General features: G+C 41.3%; 1 protein-coding gene across 4 annotated transcripts in view; it reads left to right on the top strand.

Moving 5' to 3' along the window:
• The first annotated feature begins 1,894 nt into the window (after nucleotides 1-1,894).
• Rich (Guanine nucleotide exchange factor subunit Rich) overlaps nucleotides 1,895-25,399 on the top strand; it is a 567,547-nt gene continuing 544,042 nt past the window's right edge. For 2 of the 4 annotated variants that reach the window (XM_069303165.1, XM_069303164.1), the window contains exons 1-3: nucleotides 1,895-2,200; nucleotides 13,575-13,682; nucleotides 17,315-17,467. In XM_069303165.1, the coding sequence (XP_069159266.1) occupies nucleotides 2,060-2,200; nucleotides 13,575-13,682; nucleotides 17,315-17,467 (402 nt within the window). In that variant the 5' untranslated portion in view covers nucleotides 1,895-2,059. The remainder of the gene's footprint in view (nucleotides 2,201-13,574; nucleotides 13,683-17,314; nucleotides 17,468-25,399) is intronic. The other 2 variants (XM_069303162.1, XM_069303163.1) reach the window with 2 other exon arrangements.

Raw genomic sequence — 25,399 nt, 5'->3', positions numbered from 1 at the left:
GCAGTAGAGGTCCAGTGAGAGTCCATGTTGTAGTCCATCGTGGCTGGGTATCGTCGAAACTTCGTGAAGGTCGAAAATAGCCTCCATCTGCATGAACCAAAATTCTGAATCATCTGCGTTGTATGCTGGAAACCTGGTAGATAAATCCATGACGAAGATCTAGTTTGTGATTTGGTGTTCTTTTTCACTCACTAGGTCACCAATGTAACGGTTCTATTGTTACGTAAAGTATGGTGACAAATAAACACAGACACTAAGATACTATATTTATATTTGGTCGAATATACAGAAGTACACAGGTGATACGTTGGTGTGAGTTGAGCGCACTGAGCGTTGGTACAGTATCTCGCAAGTGTCTGCTCTAGACCACACTTGAAAGTAGACTCTGGTTAATGTTTGCTATCCTGCTGCTTATATGCCCGGGCAACGCCTCACCGTGTTGTCCGGGCAACGCCTCACCTCATTCATCTCCAAAGGTTGACAGGAATATTAATAAAGCATTTGGAGCGAGTATATTATTGGGATAATCTACTCGCTACAATCTTCCCAACCATGTTAAAGACAGTACCTCTCTCAACCAGTTTAAGATAAAAACGAAGCACTACCTAATAAATTACCTGTAGCCTACCTCACCCCTCTGTTGTCAACCCATGTATGTTTTTTGTTTTTTTTCAAAACTATGCTGTTTGAATGTAATTTTCTGTAATAATTTGTAATTGTATTTGTGCTGCTTTTTCAGCCATGTTCCCCTCTCTTTTACCTCTATTTTTATTTGTTCTCAACACATTTTATTCTTTTTACCCATTAGTATTAAGCTTTAGTCATTAATGTTTTTCCTGCCCGAAACGCTTTGCGTAATAGTGGCTTTAGGCATTGTATTTACTAGCTCTATCTATTAATCCAACAAACTTTGTAAAATCTCTTTATGTATGTACCTTACCTAAATAAACATTTATTTATTTATTTATTTATTTATTTATTTATTTATTTATTTATGAGCGGTTGTATGTGTGCTGGGAGTGTGTGCGTCAGGAGTGGTCGTGTGGCTGTGTGCTGGGAGTGTGTGCGTCAGGAGCGGTTGTGTGGCTGTGTGCTGGGAGTGTGTGCGTCAGGAGCGGTCGTGTGTCTGTGTGCTGGGAGTGTGTGCGTCAGGAGCGGTCGTGTTGCTGTGTGCTGGGAGTGTGTGCGCCAGGAGCGGTCGTGTGGCTGTGTGCTGGGAGTGTGTGCGCCAGGAGCGGTCGTGTGGCTGTGTGCTGGGAGTGTGTGCGTCAGGAGCGGTCGTGTGGCTGTGTGCTGGGAGTGTGTGCGTCAGGAGCGGTTGTGTGGCTGTGTGCTGGGAGTGTGTGCGTCAGGAGCGGTCGTGTGTCTGTGTGCTGGGAGTGTGTGCGTCAGGAGCGGTTGTGTGGCTGTGTGCTGGGAGTGTGTGCGTCAGGAGCGGTCGTGTGTCTGTGTGCTGGGAGTGTGTGCGTCAGGAGCGGTCGTGTGTCTGTGTGCTGGGAGTGTGTGCGTCAGGAGCGGTCGTGTTGCTGTGTGCTGGGAGTGTGTGCGCCAGGAGCGGTCGTGTGGCTGTGTGCTGGGAGTGTGTGCGTCAGGAGCGGTCGTGTGGCTGTGTGCTGGGAGTGTGTGCGTCAGGAGCGGTCGTGTGGCTGTGTGCTGGGAGTGTGTGCGTCAGGAGCGGTCGTGTGGCTGTGTGCTGGGAGTGTGTGCGTCAGGAGCGGTCGTGTGGCTGTGTGCTGGGAGTGTGTGCGCCAGGAGCGGTCGTGTGGCTGTGTGCTGGGAGTGTGTGCGCCAGGAGCGGTCGTGTGGCTGTGTGCTGGGAGTGTGTGCGTCAGGAGCGGTCGTGTGGCTGTGTGCTGGGAGTGTGTGCGTCAGGAGCGGTTGTGTGGCTGTGTGCTGGGAGTGTGTGCGTCAGGAGCGGTCGTGTGGCTGTGTGCTGGGAGTGTGTGCGCCAGGAGCGGTCGTGTGGCTGTGTGCTGACCTGACACAAACACTCGGTGTCGTCAACACGTCATGTGAAGTATCTCACCGTGAGAATGAAGTGAGGGAAGACCTTAGCGACATGTATTATCCCGTGGGGCTTCCTAAGCGACTAAGGATTCCGGAAGCCGACGATGGCCAGGTTAAGGCCATCGTGTGTAACCGTGATCGGATCCTCTTCGCCGTCCTCACTGAGAGATCCATTTGGATATGGTTCAGCAGGGTAGGTATAGTATGGCTGGCTCAGGGTGACCTTATTGGTCAGGTGTAGCATGGTGTGGCTGGCTCAAGGTGACCTTATTGGTCATGTGTAGCATGGTGTGGCTGGCTCAAGGTGACCTTATTGGTCAGGTGTAGCATGGTGTGGCTGGCTCAAGGTGACCTTATTGGTCATGTGTAGCATGGTGTGGCTGGCTCAAGGTGACCTTATTGGTCAGGTGTAGCATGGTGTGGCTGGCTCAAGGTGACCTTATTGGTCAGGTGTAGCATGGTGTGGCTGGCTCAGGGTGACCTTATTGGTCATGTGTAGCATGGTGTGGCTGGCTCAAGGTGACCTTATTGGTCAGGTGTAGCATGGTGTGGCTGGCTCAGGGTGACCTTAATGGTCAGGTGTAGCATGGTGTGGCTGGCTCAGGGTGACCTTATTGGTCAGGTGTAGCATGGTGTGGCTGGCTCAAGGTGACCTTATTGGTCAGGTGTAGCATGGAGTGGCTGGCTCAAGGTGACCTTATTGGTCAGGTGTAGCATGGTGTGGCTGGCTCAAGGTGACCTTATTGGTCAGGTGTAGCATGGAGTGGCTGGCTCAAGGTGACCTTATTGGTCAGGTGTAGCATGGTGTGGCTGGCTCAGGGTGACCTTATTGGTCAGGTGTAGCATGGTGTGGCTGGCTCAAGGTGACCTTATTGGTCAGGTGTAGCATGGAGTGGCTGGCTCAAGGTGACCTTATTGGTCAGGTGTAGCATGGTGTGGCTGGCTCAAGGTGACCTTATTGGTCAGGTGTAGCATGGAGTGGCTGGCTCAAGGTGACCTTATTGGTCAGGTGTAGCATGGTGTGGCTGGCTCAAGGTGACCTTATTGGTCAGGTGTAGCATGGAGTGGCTGGCTCAAGGTGACCTTATTGGTCAGGTGTAGCATGGTGTGGCTGGCTCAAGGTGACCTTATTGGTCAGGTGTAGCATGGTGTGGCTGGCTCAAGGTGACCTTATTGGTCAGGTGTAGCATGGTGTGGCTGGCTCAAGGTGACCTTATTGGTCATGTGTAGCTAAGAGACTGTGTACAATGTTACATGTTTGGAAGTAACTTAACATAAGCCAATAGATTCAAGTGTGAAAAATACAAAAATTGTGAGAGGAGAATGGAAATTTCTTGTATTACATAGACAACAAATAAAGTAAATTTGCCATATACAGTATTGTATCAACATTTTTTAAAGTGCTTACTCAAGTGTTTGCCTCATTAAACAATTACATTTTACTAGTTTTTTCTGTTATGTTCTCCATAGTTTTACTAAATTTCACTTTAACATTTCTTTGTTATCAATGTTTAAAACTATTGTACTTTTGCTAGAATTAGATTCTATAATTTTATAAATTTCTACCATATATAATAAATCAATAGTCAGGCAGAGTGCCAGAGTTATGGAAAGTTGCTAATGTGATACCAGTTTTTAAGAAAGGAGATAGATCACTTGCGTCAAACTATCGGCCAATTAGCCTAACATCTATTGTGGGAAAGTTACTCGAATCGATAATTGCAAATAAAATTCGTCTTCATCTTGTAAAACATCTTGAACGTGCAGTTCAGTTTTTGGTCGCCAGTTTTGGTCGAATGGATATAAATTCACTTGAACGTGTCCAGCATATGATGACTAAGTTAATTCCCCAAATTAGAAATCTTTCATATGAAGAAAGATTAACAAAGCTTAAGTTGCATTCACTGGAAAGGCGAAGAGTTTGGGGTGACATGATAGAGGTTTACAAGTGGTTGAATGGACATAACAAAGGTGATATTAATAGGGTATTAAAAGTATCAACACAAGACAGAACACGAAACAATGGGTATAAATTGGATAAATTTAGATTTAGGAAAGACTTGGGTAAATACTGGTTCAGTAACAGGGTTGTTGATTTGTGAAACCAATTGCCGCGTAACGTGATGGAGGTGGGGTCCCTTGATTGTTTCAAGCGTAGGTTGGACATGTATATGAGTGGGATTGGGTGGTTATAAATAGAAGCTGCCTCATATGGGCCAATAGGCCTTCTGCAGTTGCCTTTGTTCTTATGTTCTTATGTAATTTAATATTCTTTGCCTATCACCATTTAGTATCACCATTATATTGTAGTTATATTGAACATTCCCATATATGTTAGCTTACTTCCCTTTTAATATTAAGGTTTTATCCCTTCACAACTTTAAATGTTTTTTATCCAACTTATTCTAAATTTTGCCTGAAATGCTTTGCATTGTAGTGGCTTCATTTGTATGTGTACCCCCCCCCCCAGTCCCTGCATTTGTCATGTACTCGTATGTTCTTTGTACACAAATTTTCTATATCCCTGCCTGGGATATAGAAAACCTGCTGCCAGTATACACCAATATAAACCCACTTGACCCAGCAGTCCGCAATACAGAGTTTACCTATAGGCATAGGCAAGAGCTCATACGGCATCAATTAACAAAAAGAAGGAAGCCCTCCAAACTCTTACAGAGCAAGCTGAGGCATCTGTTAAACAAATGGACCCAGTACGACATCCCTATCCAACTCAAGCAAACCATCAACAGTGAACTATTTAACCTGAAACAACAATATATATATATATATATATATATATATATATATATATATATATATATATATATATATATAATATATATATATATATATATATATATATATATATATATATATATATATATATATATATATATATATATATATATATATTAGTATATTTTGGTAGCAGTCTTTCCTGTAGACATATATTATTAAATATGACCAAAAAAGTAAGATTAATAATTCTAACACGAATTTTCTCTATCTTTCTTACGTTTCTTTTCACTGTTGATGGTAATTCAAAGATCAATTCTCCAAAATTCATTTTTATTTCTAGTCTGACGCGACACTTGAGCGCGTTTCGTAAAACTTATTACATTTTCAAAGACTTTAGTTTACAAACAACTGAGACTGAATAGAGCTTACACATCTTTCGAGTTTATATCTACATGTGGATGAGGTGAAACCAAACTAAACGAGAAGAATTAAAGCGAAAAACGAGAAGAATTAAAGCGGGGGAGGGAGTTGGTCAATGTAACAGCCCCATAAGTGCAATTATGCACTGCTTATTACAGTAAGAAAGTGTACTTATTACATTTAGTATTAAATCGTACTGTCAATTCGGAGGATGGGTTGACAGAATTATATGAACATGTTTGCTGATGATGCTAAGATAATAGGAAGGAAAAGAAATTTAGATTGTCATGCCCTTCAAGAAGACCTGGACAAAATAAGTATATGGAGCACCACTTGGCAAATGGAATTTAATGTTAATAAATGTCATGTTATGGAATGTGGAATAGGAGAACATAGACCCCACACAACCTATATATTATGTGAGAAATCTTTAAAGAATTCTGATAAAGAAAGAGATCTAGGGGTGGTTCTAGATAGGAAACTATTACCTGAGGACCACATAAAGAATATTGTGCAAGTAGCCTATGCTATGCTTTTTAACTTCAGAATTGCTTTTAAATACATGGATGGCGATATACTAAAGAAATTGTTCATGACTTTTGTTAGGCCAAAGCTAGAATATGCAGCTGTTGCATGGTGCCCATATCTTAAGAAGCACATCAACAAACTGGAAAAGGTGGAAAGACATGCTACTAAGTGGCTCCCAGAACTGAAGGGCAAGAGCTATGAAGAGAGGTTAGAAGCATTAAATATGCCAAAACTAGAAGACAAGAAAAAGAGGTGATATGATCACTCCGTACAAAATAGTAACAGGAATTGATAAAATCGACAGGGAAGACTTCCTGAGACCTGGAACTTCAAGAACAAGAGGTCATAGATATAAACTAGCTAAACACAGATGCCGAAGAAATATATGAAAATTCACTTTCGCAAACAGAGTGGTAGACGGTTGGAACAAGTTAGGGGAGAAGGTGGTGGAGGCCAAGACCGTCAGTAGTTTAACAGCGTTATATGACAAAGAGTGCTGGGAAGACGGGACACCACGAGCGTAGCTCTCATCCTGTAACTACACTTAGGTAATTACTTAGGTAATTACACACACACACACACACAGAGAGAGAGTACAATCGATTCAACGTACTACATGGGACCAACCCCAGTTTGTTGGAGCGTTGGATTTGTTGCAAGAGGTGACCTTCAGGAGGCGTTTGTGTCAGTTTTTTTTCTTGTACACAATAAAAATGCATCATCATATTACATACTGTACCTATATATTACTTCTCTACTAAAAAATACTGTAATTCATAAATTTACCTTATTGTTGGAGTTATGTACATCTTGAAGTTTCGTGAAGTTGTGAATGCTCTACAGTAAATACGTGCTGTAGTGCATTATACCGTTAGCACTGTGTTGATTAAAAGCAGTTCTGCTGTATATTGAGTACTACAATACAGTTTATGAAAACTATAGTACACTAAAATTACTGCAACATTAATTTTAACACTGTGTACACACTTAAATTTAACACTTGTTCTAACTGTTCACGCTGTACATGATGTTTTTAGATGTTTGCATCAGCTTTGCTGGTGCTCGCTGCTGCTGTGGGTTCAGCTGCTTCTGAGCTGGTGCTGGCTGCTGTTGTACCGGTGCTGGGTACAACTGTGCTCGTGCTGGGTACGGCTGTTCTCGTACTTGGTACGGGTGTTCTCTTGCTGGGTACGGCTGTTCTCTTGCTGGGTACTGCTGTTCTCGTGCTGGGTACTGCTGTTCTCGTGCTGGGTACGGCTGTTCTCGTGCTGGGTACGGCTGTTCTCGTGCTGGGTACGGCTGTTCTCGTCCTGGGTTCGGCTGTTCTCGTGCTTGGTACGACTGTTCTCATACCTGGTACGGCTGTTCTCTTGCTGGGTACGGCTGTTCTCGTGCTTGGTACGGCTGTTCTTGTGTTGGGTACGGCTGTTCTCGTGCTGGGTACGGCTGTGCTCGTGCTGGTTGATTTTCTGCTTCTAGTTCTTGCAAAATATTGCTTCATTTTTGGCATTAATAAGGCACTATTAGTAAGCCCTTGAGACATTTTGTTTTATAACCAAAGAGCTGTAGTAAAAAAATGGTCAATTCCACAATTATTCTTCCACTGGTGGATAAATACTGTACGTCAATCGCAGACAAAGCTAAGGGCACTGGGTGCATACTGTACGAACGCAGACTAAGTCTACCTGTGTACGTACACCCTTCAGTAGGCTGGTGTTTAAGCCAGATCCAGTAACATAAATCTCTTAAATATTTGATTTACATCAAATTATATATTTTTGGGTTATATATTTAGTTTAGCAACATTATTATGGTAATAAGAGCTATAAAAAATACTTATTTTCGAACTGATTTATTAATTTTATTATTTCGAAGCCGTTGGTCACTGAACTGTGGCGACGAAATCGAACAAAACACGCCTGGAGTTGTGTTCGATTTCCAGTAACATGAAGTTCTCTCAAATATTCGATTTACATCAAATTATATATTTTTGGGTTACATGTTTAGTTTAGCAAAATTATTACGGTAATAAGAGCTATAAAAAATACTTTGGAGCTGATTTATTAATTTTATTATTTCAAAGCCGTAGATCACTGATCTGTTGCAACAAAATCGAATAAAACAAGGCGTTGTGTGGACAGGGATTAGACCCGTCCACTCGTGCTGGAGTTGTGCCGCCAATAATGTGAATAATTTCTCAAATAGCAGATATCTATCATATTACAGTATATTTTTGGTTTTATTTAGTTTAGTTTAATTAGGATAATAGAGAGTTAATCTAGCTGGATGTTAGACTGAATAATATTGTTTAGTTCGTAGACGTCTTTGTTCTTGGCCACAAGAACAGCTCGATCATTCAGCCAATCGTGATTCTTATAATTGGTTTGAATATTGGGAAATACTTTTTCAACCAATTTTTCTTTTGACGTTACTAAATTCTAGAAGTTATGAGGCAATGAAATTTGTCCTGAGGTCAGATCAACCGGCACGTTTCCGTTCCCAATTTCCAGAAATTGATGTGAGACTATCTCAGCTGATGGATCATTTTGAAGCTGGACACGCATATTTGTATTTAATTTGAACATCTTTACTTGGCACCATAAAGTAGAATATTTCAGTGTAGCATTTATTTTGTCTGCTGGTGTCAATCGAGGAATTACAGGTAATGTTTGCCTGAAATCTCCTGCAAGCAATATTAATGTGTTCCCAAATGGTCTGATGTTTCCACGCAAATCTTGCAATGATCGATCAAGAGCCTCGAGCGATTTTTTGTGGGCCATTTTACATTCATCCCAAACAATAAGTTTGCATTTCTGCAATACTTTTTCCATGCCAGATCCTTTGGAAATGTTGAACGTGGGAGTTTCAATAAATTGCATTTTCAATGGCAATTTCAAAGCACAAGTAGCAGTTCTTCCATCTGGTAGCAATGTCACAGCTATTCAGGACTATGCAAGAGCTAAGGTTATGCCATTTTGTGAACGAAATGCTGCCAGAATCAATCTAATTAGGAAGGTTTTACCAGTTCCTCCTGGCGCATCTAAGAAGATTTCTCCAAGCCTGTTATTGACAGTTTGAGTTATTTGATTGTAAATGTCTTTTCGCTCAAGTGTTAGCTTAGGAATATTTGATTGCACATACGACAACAGATCACCCATGTTGGAATTTTGTTCACGACGCCATTCTACATTGAACGAAGCAGCAGCAGATCGATTCGGTGATGGCATTTCCAATTGTTTGAGAACTTTGTTCGCGATTTCTAAGCACAAATCTTCAATCATTATTAACGCTTCATTGTAGATTTTGCTGTGAAATCCATGTTCATATTTGAATTTTCTTTGCGTATTCGACAGATAATATCTACAGCCATGTGCAATTTATATTTCTCCCATAGCTCTGTTGGAGATGAAGGAGAGCAGGCGGTCAGTATCATTGCATATAATGCACAAATTTGATTTGGATGTGACGTGTTGGACGCATATTAATGCATACATCCCAGTGTCGGTCGTTCTCTGATAAATTCAGAGCTTGACATGCACTACAGAAAGTGGCGTGTGTAACGCCGTTGACAAATCTCAGTTGCTGGAAAGACGTTGGACCGGGCACATTTACCAACAGCATGCGAAGAAAGAAGCATTCATCTTGATTGGGATGCACGGTGTACAGTCTTCCTATCATAGTTTATTTGATATGCCAGGTTGTTCGTCGACTCGCTCTCCTCGTTTGCGTCGTTCAAATGATTTTCTACTGGCATTCCATGTGTAATACGTGGGCACTTCTGAATTCAGCAGTATTTTCGCGCACACGTCATTTTGACATAACGTGAAGAAAGCAGGTAACGTTGTAACCGGTGGATTCATAGCAGTTTGTTGCACATTTGCAGCTGTGAAATAAACGTGTTGTCCCTTTTCTTGTTTTCAAAATAAAAACAAAAAATACTAACAAAATATTTATATTCAAACACAGATCAATCGACACACCTCAATTTCACCACCAATTGCACTGAAAATAAGCAAAACAGTTCAAAAACGAAATGAAAAATAATGAAAAAAGAAACAAATAAAGTATACCCATGAAATGAATGGTATGGTAAACGACACAGCTCAATTCCAATGCAATGTCACACAAAATAATTGAATCAAAATGAAAATAAATAAAAATCTATGAAAATTCAATTTGTCAATGCAATCGGGAACATTGAAATGGAATCGTAACATATTTTGTATAGTGTGTGTTGTTCGTACGTGCAACAGATGGCGCTGTTTTTCAAAAAAATAAAATTTAATCGTTCACAGGTGTGGTATCTAAATAGTAGGTATATAAAATCATGCACGTATATGATTGAACCGTTGTCAAAATTTAAAAAATCTGTGAAGAACTTTCCTAGATTACAGTGTGAGTTGCTCTTATGTCCTACAGATGGTGCTGTTTTTCAAAACAAGCATATTTTTTCCTTTCACAGTTGAAAGTTGTGTGGAAATTTCAAAGCAATCGGTAAAGAGGTTTTGAAGAATTCCCCTCACATGAAAAACACTTGAAAAACACAGTTTTTTTTTTTAACATGTTTTTGTCCCATCACAGACGTGACATCTATGTAGTATGTATATAAAAACCTGCTCAGATGCGAATGGAACGTTGTGTGAAAATTTCAAGGCAATCGGTGTAGAACTTTCGGAGATTAGCGATATTGAACAAACTAACATTTCCATTTTTATTTATATAGATATATATAAATATATATACAGAGTACCACTTGGTTTCCAAACCCCTTGGGGACAAGACCCGTTGGTTAACATGTAAGTTCGCATTACTCACGAAATGAACGGTATGGTAAACAACACAGCTCAATTCCAACACAATTCAAACAAAATAATTAAATCAAAATGAAAATAAATCAAAACCTACGAAAATTCAATTTATCAGTGCAATCAGAAACATTGAAATGGAATTGAAACATATTTAGTATAGCATGTGTGTTGCTCTTACATGCAACAGATGGTGCTGCTTTTCGAGAAAAGCATAGTTTTATCTGTTGCAGGTGTGGCATCTATACATATTCTTACAAAATGAACAGTATGGTAAACAACACAGCTGAATTCCAACACAATGTCACACAAAATAATTCAATAAAAAATAAAATAAATCAAAATCTATAAAAATAAAATTTATCAATGCAATCGGAAACATTGAAATGGAATTGTAACATATTTAATATTGTGAATGTTGCTCCTACGTGCAACAGATGGCGCTGTTTAAAAAAAAAAGTTTTTTTTTTTTTTTTTTACCTGTCACAGGTGTGGCATCTATATAGTAGGTGTATAAAAACACACGTGTATTCGAATGGATCGTTGTGTAAAAATTTCAAAGCAATCGGTGAAGAACTTTCGGAGATTACAGCGTGTGTTGCTCTTACATTCAACAGATGACGCAGTTTTAAAAAAAAAAAACATGTTTTTCCTGTCAAATGTGAGGCATGTACATAGTAAGTATATAAAAACATTCGCCTATTCGAATGCAATGTTGTGTCAAAATTTCAAAGCAGTCGAAGAGGTTTCGAAGATTTCCCCTCACATGATTTCCCCTCTCCAAAAAAGCATGTTTTTTCTCGTCACAGACGTGACATCTATATAGCATGTATATAAAAACGTGCTCGGATGCGAATGGAACATTGTGTGAAAATTTCAAAGAATTTCGGTGAAAGAACTTTCGGAGATTAGCGATTTTGAGCAAACGAACATTTCCATTTTTATTTATATAGATATATATATATATATAGTTGTGGAGCAGTAATATAGTGCATAATCCCTCAGTTCCAGTTATTAGGAGTTGTTCTCCTTATCAATCAAACGTTTTTATTTTTAAAAAACCTGTCTAAAATCAATTTCTGAAAATATTTTGATGAAAGTTTCACAACACTGAAGCCAATAAGTTGGAGATTTATTTAACATTTTTAAGTTATTTTTACATAATTTTAATATTTTTCGCTACTCTGCCCTCTATATTTGCGGTAATATGCGCGGTCTAAGGGTTAAGGCTGTAGGTCACATTTTACCAGCTAGTTGTTTGGTTCGCCTAGCTTTCTGGACCACTTACTGCCCCAGACGATGGCAGAATATGACAATTTAAATGTAAAGTGCTCATACGCCATTGCTCCCTGTGCCTCTCTGAGGGGGACCAGGGAGAGGTTCGTGGTCCCAGCAGGCTCAGAACTCCATGTGACTGATGACCCCAATTTATTTGAGCATATACCAGTTTGGTTAGCTTCAGGGAGCCGACAGGGCTTCCCCCAGAAAAGTCTCAAAAACTGTCAGTGTATACTCTCTTAACCACTTAACTGCACCAACTGAGTATTCTCGGTCGGCGGGAAACTGCGCCAACCGAGAAAACTTCTTTGATTTTTCATAACCAATTCTAAATGTGTACGAGGTTGGTTGTGTACGAAATGGACTCTTAGGACCTCCAGTGAGAGGCAGCCATCTTGGAAAAAAATCCCAGAATGCCCTTGGGCTGCTGGCTGAGTTAGTACTGAATGAGCAACCATGGGTGGTGCATGCGCCTCTGGCTCCCAAACACCTGTCCGATGCACGCGGTGTTGAAAGATAACGCTCTGTCGGTGAAATTTAAACCTTATTGTTTGAAGAACATAAGGGTCATAATATTAGTGAAGCTAGGTGCAATAAGGACCTAACACAAAGATCGGATGCAAGTGATACAGCACCTATGAGGACGATACAGCGAGCGTATCCAGTTGTAGCTCTGAGCATCACCCTTGCAATCCTATGCTATCTACAATTTATTTAGATGATACATAGACGAATCGTTTTCTGCGTTCAGTGATGATGCATCTGATAAAAATAGCATAGATGAACAGTGTTAGCAGCTTCCATGGTGGTGTTTTCCATAGATATTTTCAAGAATACCTGAATCTCTTCCTAACTGACGGACACTCTTTGAGGTTAGCTGAATCTCTTCCTGTGTGGGACCATACAAAGCGATCTTTTCAAGACTACCTTACAAATTGATCTTTTCCTATAATCTTTTCAATACTACCTTATGCTTTACAAGCTTGGCTACATACAACCTACAAGTACTAAAGCCAAGGGTGTACGTGAGTGCGTTATTTGCAAGCACACAGAATGAAGAAACAGGAAACGAAAATTTATTTGTACTTGGTGCACTGAGAGCGAAGTCGCGCTGTGTACCATGGGCTACTTCGTTGATTATTACTCACTTCTGAAGTACTGAGTGTGTAATACAGTGTGTTACTGTGTAAATAGTGTGTGAAACTGTACATATTGTAATTTTAGTGAATTTTTAACAGGTAATATTGCGACAATAAACATTTATTGTGGACACATTACTGACCCATGTATCACAGTTCCATGGAACATTATGAACGTTCTACTGTATACATATTGTAAAGGACACAAATATGCATTATAAACGATAAAAAAACAAATAAAGCCGCATTGGAAATACGTACATAAAACAAATTGAAAATATATTTGTGGCAACACCCGGTGCTTGAATGGCCCGCGCGACTGTGTCTGGGCGATTCACACACGGGCGACCAGGCCCTGATGACGTCACAGCGCACCTTGTCCACGTCCCCACAGCCAAAGTAAGTGGAATTTGGTATTTATTTTTACATAGACATGTTCAGGGAAGGGAATTTATCATTTTAAGAAGAAAAAAGAATTTTTGGGAACACTTTCATGCGCACCGGGGGAATTTCACAATAAACTCGGTGCAGCACGGTGGTTAATGTTATACTTTATGTTGCATCCTGAATTGTCTGTTAGGAAATACTTTATTCTCTCAAATAAAATTTTCAGAATCCACAATCATCCGAGAAAGTTAATTCCACGTGTTTATTTCAGCCATGTGTACCTATCGTTGTCCATCGTCGATCAGATGAGTCAGTCAACACCATTGGGACCAACCAACTTGTGGAATGGAGGCCTGACTCATCAATGATTGTTGTGGCTGTAAGTGGTCTGAATTTATCTTGTGTTATAGGAGATTGAACTCCAACATTCATCTGGAGTCATCCAACACACTTGTGGTACCAACATTAAGAAATAATATTAAGAGCCTCATATCATGACAATTTTTTGTTTTGTGCACATTTAATTTGTATATTTCTGAGCAAAGGCCCTTCAGTTGCTCCCATAATCATTTTCTGTATGATCTATCTACCCCAGTGTGATTTTCCAACTGTATTTTCATAATCAAAATTATAAAAATACAGTTAGAAAGTTATTAGAAACAGCCCTCGTAGCAATAACCAAGTCATTTACAAAATATAGTTCCTTATAGAAACAAAAAGGGAATCACTCACACCCAGACATTAGGTAAAACCTAATAAGTCAAGAGCAGCACCAATGAAATGGAACAGCCCAAAAGGACTGAAGAGCAAAAGACAAAGTTCACAAATATCAAGCACCAGACCGTGGAGCACGAATAAACCAGGAAGAGACATAGACCCAACCGCGTACATCAACTGGATGGACTACCTCAGTATGCCGGCTAGGTCACATGAACCACAGAGCACCACACCAGCCAAAAATCAGTCCCGAGCCAAGGAAAGATACAGTTCAAGACAACTGGCCAACCTGATGGGCGAGGGTCACCACAAGTGAGGAGTCCTCTTAAGGGAGTGAACCCCGAACCCTCTAGGGAAGATAGCCCTCACAGCGCAAGGGCAGCACTTAAGGAGTGCTGGGTCCTGCTGTAGAGGTTCCTGGGACGGGGGAGGGGCTGACTTGGGGGTTCTTGGGCCCCTGTTACCACCATTCTTTGGTTCTTGTGCCCTCTGAGCGGGGTTTACTGTTGCAGAAGGTGGGGGGTTTTCTTTTTCTCGCTGCCTCGTAGGAGTTGGATTTGGTGTCAGCCCCTCCTCGGGTTCAATTCAGTGTCCCTTCGGATCCATCTGTCCCGTGCTTCCAAAGGTTTCCAGCTTCTCATTTCCCTCCTCATGAGGTGCGGGAAGCAATTGCGGCTTACCTCCTGAGCAACTCGGATTATGCCTCCATAATGGATCCTCCTTCATTCAGGTTTGGATCTTCGTTTCCTCACTGGGTTCGTTATGAGGTTCCGGAGTCGTCCTGGCTAGCAGACTGCCCTGTTTTGTTGTTTGAGGCTTGGCATACGTTCTGTCGGTCTTACATGCTGGAGTGGCATGAGGCTGGGATAGTGGTCCATGTTTGCCTGGGGAGCGAATTTGAGCACCTCAATGCGTGCATGTTCGCCTTCGTTTGGTTGGCGCTGTGCTCGCTCTGCTCGTCTTTCAGGATCTCGTCAAGGGCGTCAGCCCTTTTGCAAGGCAAAAGGGCATTGATGAGGCGATGGGGGGGGGGGGGGGGGTTTGCGCTGTTTGCTCACGCCTGGTCTCACGATTTGTGGGATTTTCTGATCATTTCCAATGGCCTGCATTGATGTTGGGTGGCTCCTCCCCCTTCAAGGGGGTTCAGGGCTGGCGGGGCAGGTCTCTTCTCTTGCTCTCTGCCGAGTCATCTCGGGGTGGGTGCACTTGGGTGTGGTCGAAAAGATGAAGTCCCTCAAGTGGGTTTCCCGTCTGTTCCCGGTCCCGAAACGGGACTGTGCAGACCTGCAGTTCATTCTGGACTTGTCCTGCAGATGACTTGTCCTGCAGATGACTTGTCCTGCAGATGACTACTCTGTCCCAGGTTCTGGCTTCTTTTGGGGATAGGGGATAGTAAGTATGAGAAAACAAGAACAAAGATAACTGCCTTCTGCAGTTATCTTTGTTCTTGTGTTTTTGTTTTCTCATTCTTACTATCCCCTTTATTACACCTTACCTTCCCTACCTTCACCTTGCCTTCTCTTCCTCTAAGATTTTCTTCTCCTCGCCTCTCTTCTGCCAATTTATTGCCTTCTCCTTCAATCATCAATATCGACTTGAGAAAGGTCCAGGACGGACCGAAACGTCGTCGTTCCTTCACATTCTAGTGTGTGGTCTGGTCAATATACTTCAGCCACGTTATTGTGACTCATCGCCTTGTGAAGAATGGCTGCAAAGATTTAAGAACAGAAAAATTGCCGGAGAATCATTAACCCATAACCCTTAATGTGCTCATGGCATAAATATACGACCGGAGTAACATGTCCCACCATGCACATGGCATACATATACGACGTAGGGTGCCGGCCACGATTCAAATGGCTCACAGCTACACGTGGGTTCACATCAGCTTTTGGCTTTTGTAAACAGACGCCATGTTCAAAAGAATTGTGGGCAACATTCTCCGGTGTGAGAGCCATATTACTGTGTGAGCATGCAGTATGAGCCAAGGCTGGTGCACGCAACATGAGCTAACAGCACTGCTGTTCAGCTTGTGACCACAGCTTGGCCTAAAAATGTCAAAATAAATATGGAACTGCTATTATTTAGGGATGACAGTATTACAGAAGACCCCTGTGATAAAAAACCAGCGTTGAATGTAATGAAACGCCATTTTCTGGGTGAGTCCCAGAGGCTCCCCGGAGCTATCCCAGGCTGATATGCTAATGTCAGACTTTGGCATCAGTCATGTGTATGGAGTTCTTAGGCCTACCGGGGACCACGGCCAGAACCGGGCCCCTTCAGAGAGGCAAGGGGTGCAATGGCCTGTAGAAACCCCCATGTGGTTGGAAGCATTCCATGTCTGCCATCGTCCGGATCAGGCACCCAGAATCGTAAGCGCCCCAAAGCAAATCCCTAGTCTGGTTAAAATTACTAACAAAAGCCGAACTAGTGGATAAAACTCCCCAACAGAAAATGAGCAAACTAGTATGACGTCATGCATCGCCACGCCGCTGTCTGCGCAGCTCCCCCTTCCTCCTCCCGGGGAGGGGGGAGCCGGCATAAAGGGTCTGGGGTTCCGCCTTCCCCCTCCAGGGGAGGGGAGGGGTTTGCGCAGACGGTGGTGCGATGATGTGATGACGTCATGCTAGTTTGATAATTTTGTTTGGGGAGTTTTGTCCACTCTTTCGGCTTTCGGTAGCAATATTTTCACCAGAATAGGAGTTTGTTTTGGGGCGCCTACCTTTCTGGGTGCCTATCCCAGTCGATGGCAGACATAGAATGCTCCCAACCACAAGGGGGTTTCTATAGGCCATTTCTCCTCGTGCCTCTCTGAGGGGGCCAGCTTCTGGCTCGTGGTCCCCGGTAGGCAAGAATTAGCACTCTGATGCCAAAAAGTTATACATATCCATTCAGCCTGGATAGCTCAAGGAGCCTCCGGGACTCACCCTGAAAATGGCGTTTCATTACATTCAACGCTGGTTTTCAATACTAAGATTGACAGGCGACCAACTCATACAGATTACAAATTAAAATGTATAATTTTCATGTCTAGAAAATTCCACCCTGAAGCTTCCTGCCCATAATATGTATACCTGGAGCATACCTGGAGAGGGTCCGGGAATAGAACTCCCAGAGCCCGGCCTGAGGTCAGGCTCGTATGTATGGCACAAGTTGTCAATCAACCAGTGTTTAGAAAGAGATAATGGGTTTTCTGTGGGTATTTGTTATTAGTCATTAACACAAAGTGATTTTTAATTTATTACCATTAAATGTTCAAAAATTATTCTAAAATATAATGCAATGATTTTTCAGACTAACAAAAACCGACTAATGTTTTATACAATTAATGTGGACGAGTCACGACGGGAAGTATATGAACAACGAGACCCACCCAATCCAACATTGAAGCGTGAATCAGCAGAGCTCTATACATATGAATCAATACCTCCTCTTATATTTTCAAAGGTTTGTCTAATTATATTTAGTTTGACATAATTGAGTTTATTTTAAAAATTCATTGTATTTTACATGTTGCTCATAATTCTATTGACATCAAAGTACTGTTCTGTTTAGCTAAGTTATTTAGCACAATAATGTACAGTAGGTCATGCAAGAGAGAGAGAATGCTGATAAATGTTAATTTTATAATAATGTTTAACTTCATTAAAGGATGTTTATCAGCCTAAGAATTGGTGTAGGTGCAGAACCAGAATGCTTTGCTTTCTTCATTTCACTTACTTTCTCAAGACTAATACAAACATAAAATTATCAGATTCTTTTAACCACTGTGATGTCGCATTTATCGTGAAATTCTGGCTGTACGCCAAAAATCGAATTGTAACACGGGCTACCACCTTGTAACATGGGTGTGTACCCTTGTAACCCGGTTCTCGTTCTTTACTTTTTTAATCTTCTGTTACCTGCACCCGGTCCTTAATCTTTATTCGCTTCTCAATACCAAGGGACCCCCAGAGCTATACTTGAGCCGACCCCACGCCATGTGGTCTTAAGCCGTTGACCGACTTCTAGCAAAACTCTAGAATCGTCTTGCACTGCCACCACCAGACCATTACCACTGAGCAATGACCGTGGTCTGGATCGATCATGCTGATCAATAAACCTCGGGGCTTGATCCCCACTAGTAATATATATATTGAATCTTACGTCCCGTACCACGTGGTACGGGACAATGTAAATAAATTTCATAAAATGGAAATTAATAAAAAAGACAATTTACTAGCTAAATGGTTTATTCAAAACTAAACAAAATCTAAAAAATCAAAGCACTCCCTGGCTTAACACTTCCTACATGAACTGGCAATGAGTTGAACTAATTCCCTATACCAAACTCTCATAGCAACTCTATCTTGAGGCGACCAGCTAGATGTTAGTGCTAGGTCTTGGGGCCAATGACTGAGGCCACCTGCCCGGGCCGCTCCTGGAACCACACTGTCCTTCCCACATGCTCCTCTACCCAGAAGCCAGAGCAGAGTATTCTTCCGCCTAGTTTACTAAGTTACTAGCAAGGCTTAAGTTTAACAACTAACCTCTGTTGTACTGAACGACCCAGATTGGTTGAATTCTTTTAACTGAAGTTAATTACACAAGCATCTAGGGAAGAGCTATTTCCGTTTACAAAATGGCTATTTGACCTTTGAGAAAATACCAAAAATATGGAGCTTTGGTGACCCTTGTGACCTCAGGTCGGCCAAATTGTTCTGCGCCCAAGTCTATCCCCGCTAGTGACGTCACTGATGGTAACTTAACTCATTATCCTGACAATCAGGATACTCTTGATACTATAAACAGGAATATTATACAATTTGAATGAAGATTAATTTCTCTAAATTACTGAATAATGTGGAATAATTCATTATACGAAATTGTGAACAAAGGCGGCAGTTATTTTCACCACCAGTCCCCTTCCTGGGGATTCGACCATGTGCTTGGGGTCAGGTCCCTACCCATGGTTTCTAGAACATTCTGGATCCTTCCTACAACAACTAGTTTGTTACAAAGTGTTTGCAAACTTTTTTCTTTGTAAAATGTTAAATTCCCTTCCCTGAACATGGACATGTAAAAAAACATAACAAATTCCACTTACTTTGACTGTGGGGACGTAGACAAAGTGGTGCGTAACGTCATCACGGGCTGTTTGCCTGTGCGTGGAGTTCCCAGAGGCGGTCGCGCGGGCCATTCAAGCCTCATAAGTTACCACGAATATATTAGCATTTATTTGTTCTGTGTATTTTCAATGTTTTATAATTAGTTATTTATTGTATATGATGGACATTTGTGTCCTTTACAGTATGTATACAGTAGAATGTTCATATGTTCCATGGAACTGTGATACATGTGTCAGTAATATCTCCACAACAAATGTTCATTGGTGCAGTGTTACCTGTTCAGTATTCAATATATTTACAATATGTACACATTCATTAACTATTTATACAGTCACACTGTATTACACACTCAGTACTTTGGAAGTGAGTGGCAATCAAAGAAGCAAAGAAGCAGTTCATGGTACACAGTGCGAATTCACTCTCCATGCACGAGGTACAAACAGATTTTCGCTTCTTGTTTCTTCATTCTGTGTGCTTGCAAATAATGCACTCATGTACACCCTTGACTTTAGTACCTGTAGGTGGTAAGTAGCCAAGCTTGTGAAGTGTAAGGTAGTCTTGAAAAGATCACTTTGTAAGGTATTCTGGAAGAGATTCAGCTATTCTTGAAAAGATCGCTTTGTAAGGTAGGATTGAAAAACTTCAGATATTATTAGGGAAAGATCTAGGAAAAGCTCAATAACAAAAGTCTGTCCTGGTATCACTCATATCTTCACTTGTATATGGGAAAGTGAGTGCATGTATAAAAATCGGAAATGCCAAGGTTGGGCATGAGTTGCTCTCGGCTACTACTGGATACGCTCGCTGTATCGTCCTCATTGGTGTTGTATCACTTGTATCCGACCCTTGTGTTAGGTCCTTACTGTGTCTAGCTTCATCGATATCATGACCCTTATGTTCTTCAAACAATAAGGTCTGAATTTCACCGACAGAGCGATCTGTTGGTGAAATTCAATACTGCATCGAACAGGGTATTGAAATTCAATGCCGCATCCGATGCGGTATTGAAATTTCAATACCGCATTGGACAGGGGTTAGGGGCCAGAGGCATGTGCGCCACTCATGGTTGCTCACCGGGGAACTGATTCAGCCAGCAGCCCTAAGGCATTCTGGAAATTTTTTCCAACATGGCTGCCTCTTACTGGAGGTCCACTAGAGCCCATTTCCTACCCAACCAACTGGGCTTGCATTTTGAATAGTACAAAATCTTAAATTGGTGTTTTCTCGGCTGGCACAGTTTTAGGGGAACGAGTTTTCTCGGCCAGCGCAGCACAGTGGTAAAGACGCATTCTAGTTCTGGCAGAAACAATGCCTTTGTTAATCATGAAATTACTATATGGTATACAGCAAAGTAAGCAGAAGCAAAGATTTTGGTAAAATAAAAAATTATTGAAATATATGTGATTGGAATCAGTTTGTATATTTTCAAGAGTAGCAACACAGTTGACTAAATTGTATGTTTTCTTAATAACTGATTCTGTACCATTTTTATCAAAGACATGCAAATGTATGATGGGTAACAGTTGCTCTGGAGAGACTAGGTCTCTCCAGAGCTCCAGACCAGGTCTCTCTTTGTACTTATGCAAACATTATGACCAACCCATAATGTTGGCCAGCTCTTTTTTGTCTTACTCATGAGAATTTTGATGAACTCAATAAAAGGTTGAATAAACATTCCAGATTGTTTCATATTGACCACAGTTACCTGTGATTTCATGTGAGATATGTAAGTTTATAGTATGAAAACTATCATAGGTTGATAGTAATTTGAGAAGTGCTATCAGTTTGGTATGTGTGCATATACTCATACAGAAAAGTCTAAGGAACATTTAAAAAGAAACAAAGCTTGTGGTAATGGTATGTGATACTTTATCACCAGAATGTTATGTAAATACTAAAGTGCGAATCTCCTCCGTTTTAGCAAATTTTAGGATTGTGTTTAAGTACTGTACAATAAATAAATGTTACATAAAATACTTATTACATTATAAGTAAAGAAAAAACTGAGAAAATGAATGGTTTAAATACTGTGTGCCCAAATTACTAAAAGGGGAAAGATAAAATATAAAAATTTCTCAAGTTGGTAAAAGGATGAATAAAGAGTCAAGGGAAAGCTGGACGTGTAAGAATGTAGCAACCCGTTCTCGCAAATTCGTATAGTCAATATTGACTAATTAACTACGTGCATAGGTGATATACTAAACATAATAGATACCCTTAAAAAGCTTCATAGAAAACACCGACCTTACCTAACCTTGTTAGTATCTTAAGATAAGCATCTTATTGCTTCGTAATTACAACTATTACTTAACCTATACCTATAATAGGTTAAGTAACAATTGTAATTACGAAGCTATAAGATGCTTATCTTAAGATACTAACAAGGTTAGGTAAGGTCGGTGTTTTCTATGAAGCTTTTTAAGGGTATCTATTATGTTTAGTATGTCACCTATGCACTTATTTAATAAGTCAATATTGACTTTACGAATTTGCGAGAACGGGTTGAATGTAGAACTACTGCAGACACTTGATTATCCGGGATTCGAATATCCGGAAAACACCCTTATACGGCCAAAATCATGACCGGATAAAGTTATCTCAACATCCGGCCAAAATGTCCATAGGAACCAGAAATCAGGTGTTTGTCCAGATAAAAAATCTATCCAGATAAAAAATCTGGGCCAGTTAACTTGCTGCCGATGTTGCAATATCCGGACAGTCAACCGGACAAGGAGTGAATTGTCCGGATATGAAAGCCAGGCCGCGGGCCATACCGTATTAATCCCGTACGGTTGTGGCTCGAGGCGCATGGTGTAGGAGAGGGTGAGGTGGGTGGGTGGTGTCGGGGGAGAGAGGGGAGCGTTGGGAGGGACCTCCTGGGTGATAAGGGGGATGTAGAGCGACCTATACAATACAGTACAGGAATTACCATTAATTTTAGAAAAATTCATAATAGCCAAAAACAAAAGAAATACTAGTAATTATGTAATAAAAAATACTGTACAAGTTTCCTAAAACCATTTTGCACAGGCTGAAGTTGCCTTAAAAAATATTGATTTTTTTTCCTCCTGGCGGTCTACGTAACGTGCCTCCTCCCTGCCCCAAGTGGACCAGTCCAGGCCTGGTGAAGCCATGTGCTCTCATCCCTCGTGTTATACCAGAGTTCCTCGCCATTAGTGAAATATTTTTTAAATAACTTTTTTATTTTCATAGTAACTTTGAACATTTTTGGCCAAGACTATGTCTGGTAGCAGTATCAATTGTTCTGGAGGTGTTAAGAGGAAGAAGGTTGTCCTAACAATTAAGGACAAGTTACATGTTATACAACTTTGTGAAAATGGCCGGTCGACCTCAAGTGTTGCCAAAGAATTTAATATAGGTACTAGTACTGTTTCTGATATCAGGAAGTAAAAAGAAAAATATCTGAAATACATTTCAACCAATGAGAGTGAAGGTGCAAGCACTAGCAGAAGGTGTGGTAGAAAAACTTTGAAAAATTCTATGCATGTACAGTTGGATGATGCTGTGTACAAATGGTTTGCTCAGCACCGCACAGCTGGTGTGACAATTCGCGGCTCAGAAATACAAATTGCTGCAAGCAGGTTTGCAGCAAGCCTTGGAATAGAGGATTTCCAAGCTAGTGAAGGGTGGGTTGCAAGGTTCAAAGGGAGGCACAATATTGTGAAGAGGAAAATTGTCGGTGTAAAATTGAGCGCAGATACAAGCAGTGTAGAACCATTTAAACAAATTAAGAACATACATTTTGGCAAATAATTTATATTCTTATCAAATTTATAATGCAGATGAAACTGGGCTATATTGGAGGAGTTTACCAGAAAAAACTAGCTATGAGGAGTGGGTTTTGTGTCCCAGGCGGTAAGGTTAACAAGGACAGGCTGTCGGCCATGATGTGTGCGAATGCTGACAGCACAGACAGAATCACGTGTGCAATTGTTGGCAAATCAATAAAAACAAAGAGCCTTGCAAAATTGCTTGGACAGACTGCCAGTGAAATATTATAACTCAAAGAATGCATGGTTTACACAAGAGATCTTTCTTTCCTGGTTTCATGATGTGTTCTGCAGGGATGTTCGTGACTATCACGGTAAGAAACTCAAAGTAAGGCCAAGCGAAGTTCAGGCTTTGCTGCTGCTTGATAATGCGCCGGCCAACCCCAAAATTGACATGTTAACCTCACATGATGGCAAGATAACGTGTATGGCACTTTCTCCTAATACAACCTCTCCCATCCACAGATCAGGTAGTTATCTGTGCCACGAAGAGGTTGTACACCAAAAAGATGCTCAATGAAGTTTTGGTGGTTTTGCCTCTTCCGGAAGATGTTGAACTTGGTGTGGATAACAGGGCTAAAAAAAACTTTGAGAATTTGAAGAACTATACAATCAAGGAAGCCATCTATAACTGGGCCAAAGTGTGGAGTGACGTAAAGGAATTGACTTTGAAGAAGTTCTGGAAAAAACTCCTCATGTCTACGGTCAGAAATGAGGAGGATGAAGAAATGGATTTTGAAGGATTTACAGATGAAATCCATGGAATGTTCAGAAACGCCGGCAAAAACTTAGAAAGACAGGATGTGGTTGATTGGCTTGGAAAAAGATGGCTATGACCCAGGATATGGTGTGATGAGTGAAGACGAGATTCTCCAGTCTGTTAGTGGTGAGGTCGACGAAGATGAGGAGGATAAAGAAGGCAGTGAAGAACCAACACCAATGACCATGAAATACAGTGTACTCATGACCTATGTTGATGGATTAATAAATTTTTCATCCAATTGTGCTCATCCAGAATTTGGAAACATGTATCAATACTTGAGGCAAACCAAAGAGCTGATCATACAACTGGCCAATGAACACAGAAGGCAAGCAACACTTGATTCTTATATGGTACGAAAATCAAGCCAAGCGCCTTCAACAAGTGCGGCGTCACAGGCAAGGCAAGCGCCTTCAACAAGTGCGGCGTCACAGGCAAGGCAAGCGCCTTCAACAAGTGAGGCGTCACAGGCAAGCCAAGCGCCTTCAACCAGTGAGGCATCACAGGCAAGCCAAGTTCCTTCAATCAGTGAGGCTTCAGCAGCTGGCAGTCAAAACTAACTTTGCTTAATGAACTGTACAGTAATTTTAAGGGTTAATTTTAGTGTTGTGTTAGTATAGGTTATGTAAATTGTCAAGAATTCTTAACTTCAAGATGTGTGTGGCATCAATCAAGAAGATGAACAACAACAAGGGCAGTTGAGGTTTCTAGTTGAATATTTAATAATTATATGTGGCAAGGCAATTCAAATTATGTTGTTTGTAGTATAAAAATAGTTGGAAATGGTTACTTTTGGACTCGTAGGTGAAAAAGTACCATTATCCGGAACACGTGATTATCTGGCTGGGGGTCCTTCCCATATAGTCCGGATAATCGAGTGGAGACAGTAGATCACATTTGCAAATTACAGAAGAAAGGGTCGGAGTAGAAAGGGTAAAGATAAGTACTTTATTGGGGAAGCCCCTTGTGGCTTCCTGAAGCTACTGTGCTCATAATGCCAAACTACTAGGTGCCATCAGTCACGGAGTTCTTTTAGGCCCTCCAGAGACCACAAGCAGGACCTGGCCCCCTCAACAGAGGAGCAGAGAGCAGTGGCAAATGTGATAAAGTTTCTATGAATCTTAATCATGTCTGTCTGCACCCACTAGGAAAGGCACCTAGAAAATCAGTGAGACAAAACAGACCTTTGCTGATTGGAATTGAGACTGCAGCCTCAAAGCTTTACTCATCCTGCTTGACAGCTGGGTGGACAACGCTTCGGATTCGTAGTCCTGAGGTTCCGCGTTTGATTCCCGGTGGGGGCAGAGATAAATGGACAAAATGTTTCTTTCACCCTGATGCCCCTGTTACCTAGCAGTAAATAGGTACCTGGGAGATAGACAGCTGCTACAAGCTGCTTCCTGGAGGTAGAGGCCTGGTCAAGGACCGGGCTGCAGGGACACTAAGCCCCAAAATCATCTCGAGATAACCTCAAGATAACCATCCTTTTACCAGCTTGAGAAATTATAATATTTTAACTTTCCCCTTTTACTAATTTGGGCAGGTGTGGATTCATCAGTGCGTGTGACGTCACTACAGGTGTCACTACACGCTTTGTACTACTCCAACCAGACCCTCACCTGCAACTATGAGATGGGCAACAGAAAACTCAGAAACTCTGCCAAAAGAACTCCCCCAACAATGTAAATAAATGATCAAAAATTCATGAAACTAATTGCTA

Source organism: Procambarus clarkii, chromosome 49 (assembly GCF_040958095.1).
Source record: "Procambarus clarkii isolate CNS0578487 chromosome 49, FALCON_Pclarkii_2.0, whole genome shotgun sequence".
In the NCBI taxonomy this organism is placed as follows: Eukaryota; Metazoa; Arthropoda; class Malacostraca; order Decapoda; family Cambaridae; genus Procambarus; species Procambarus clarkii.
Note: the sequence above shows the minus strand (reverse complement) of the source record. Positions and strands in the feature narration are given on the sequence as shown.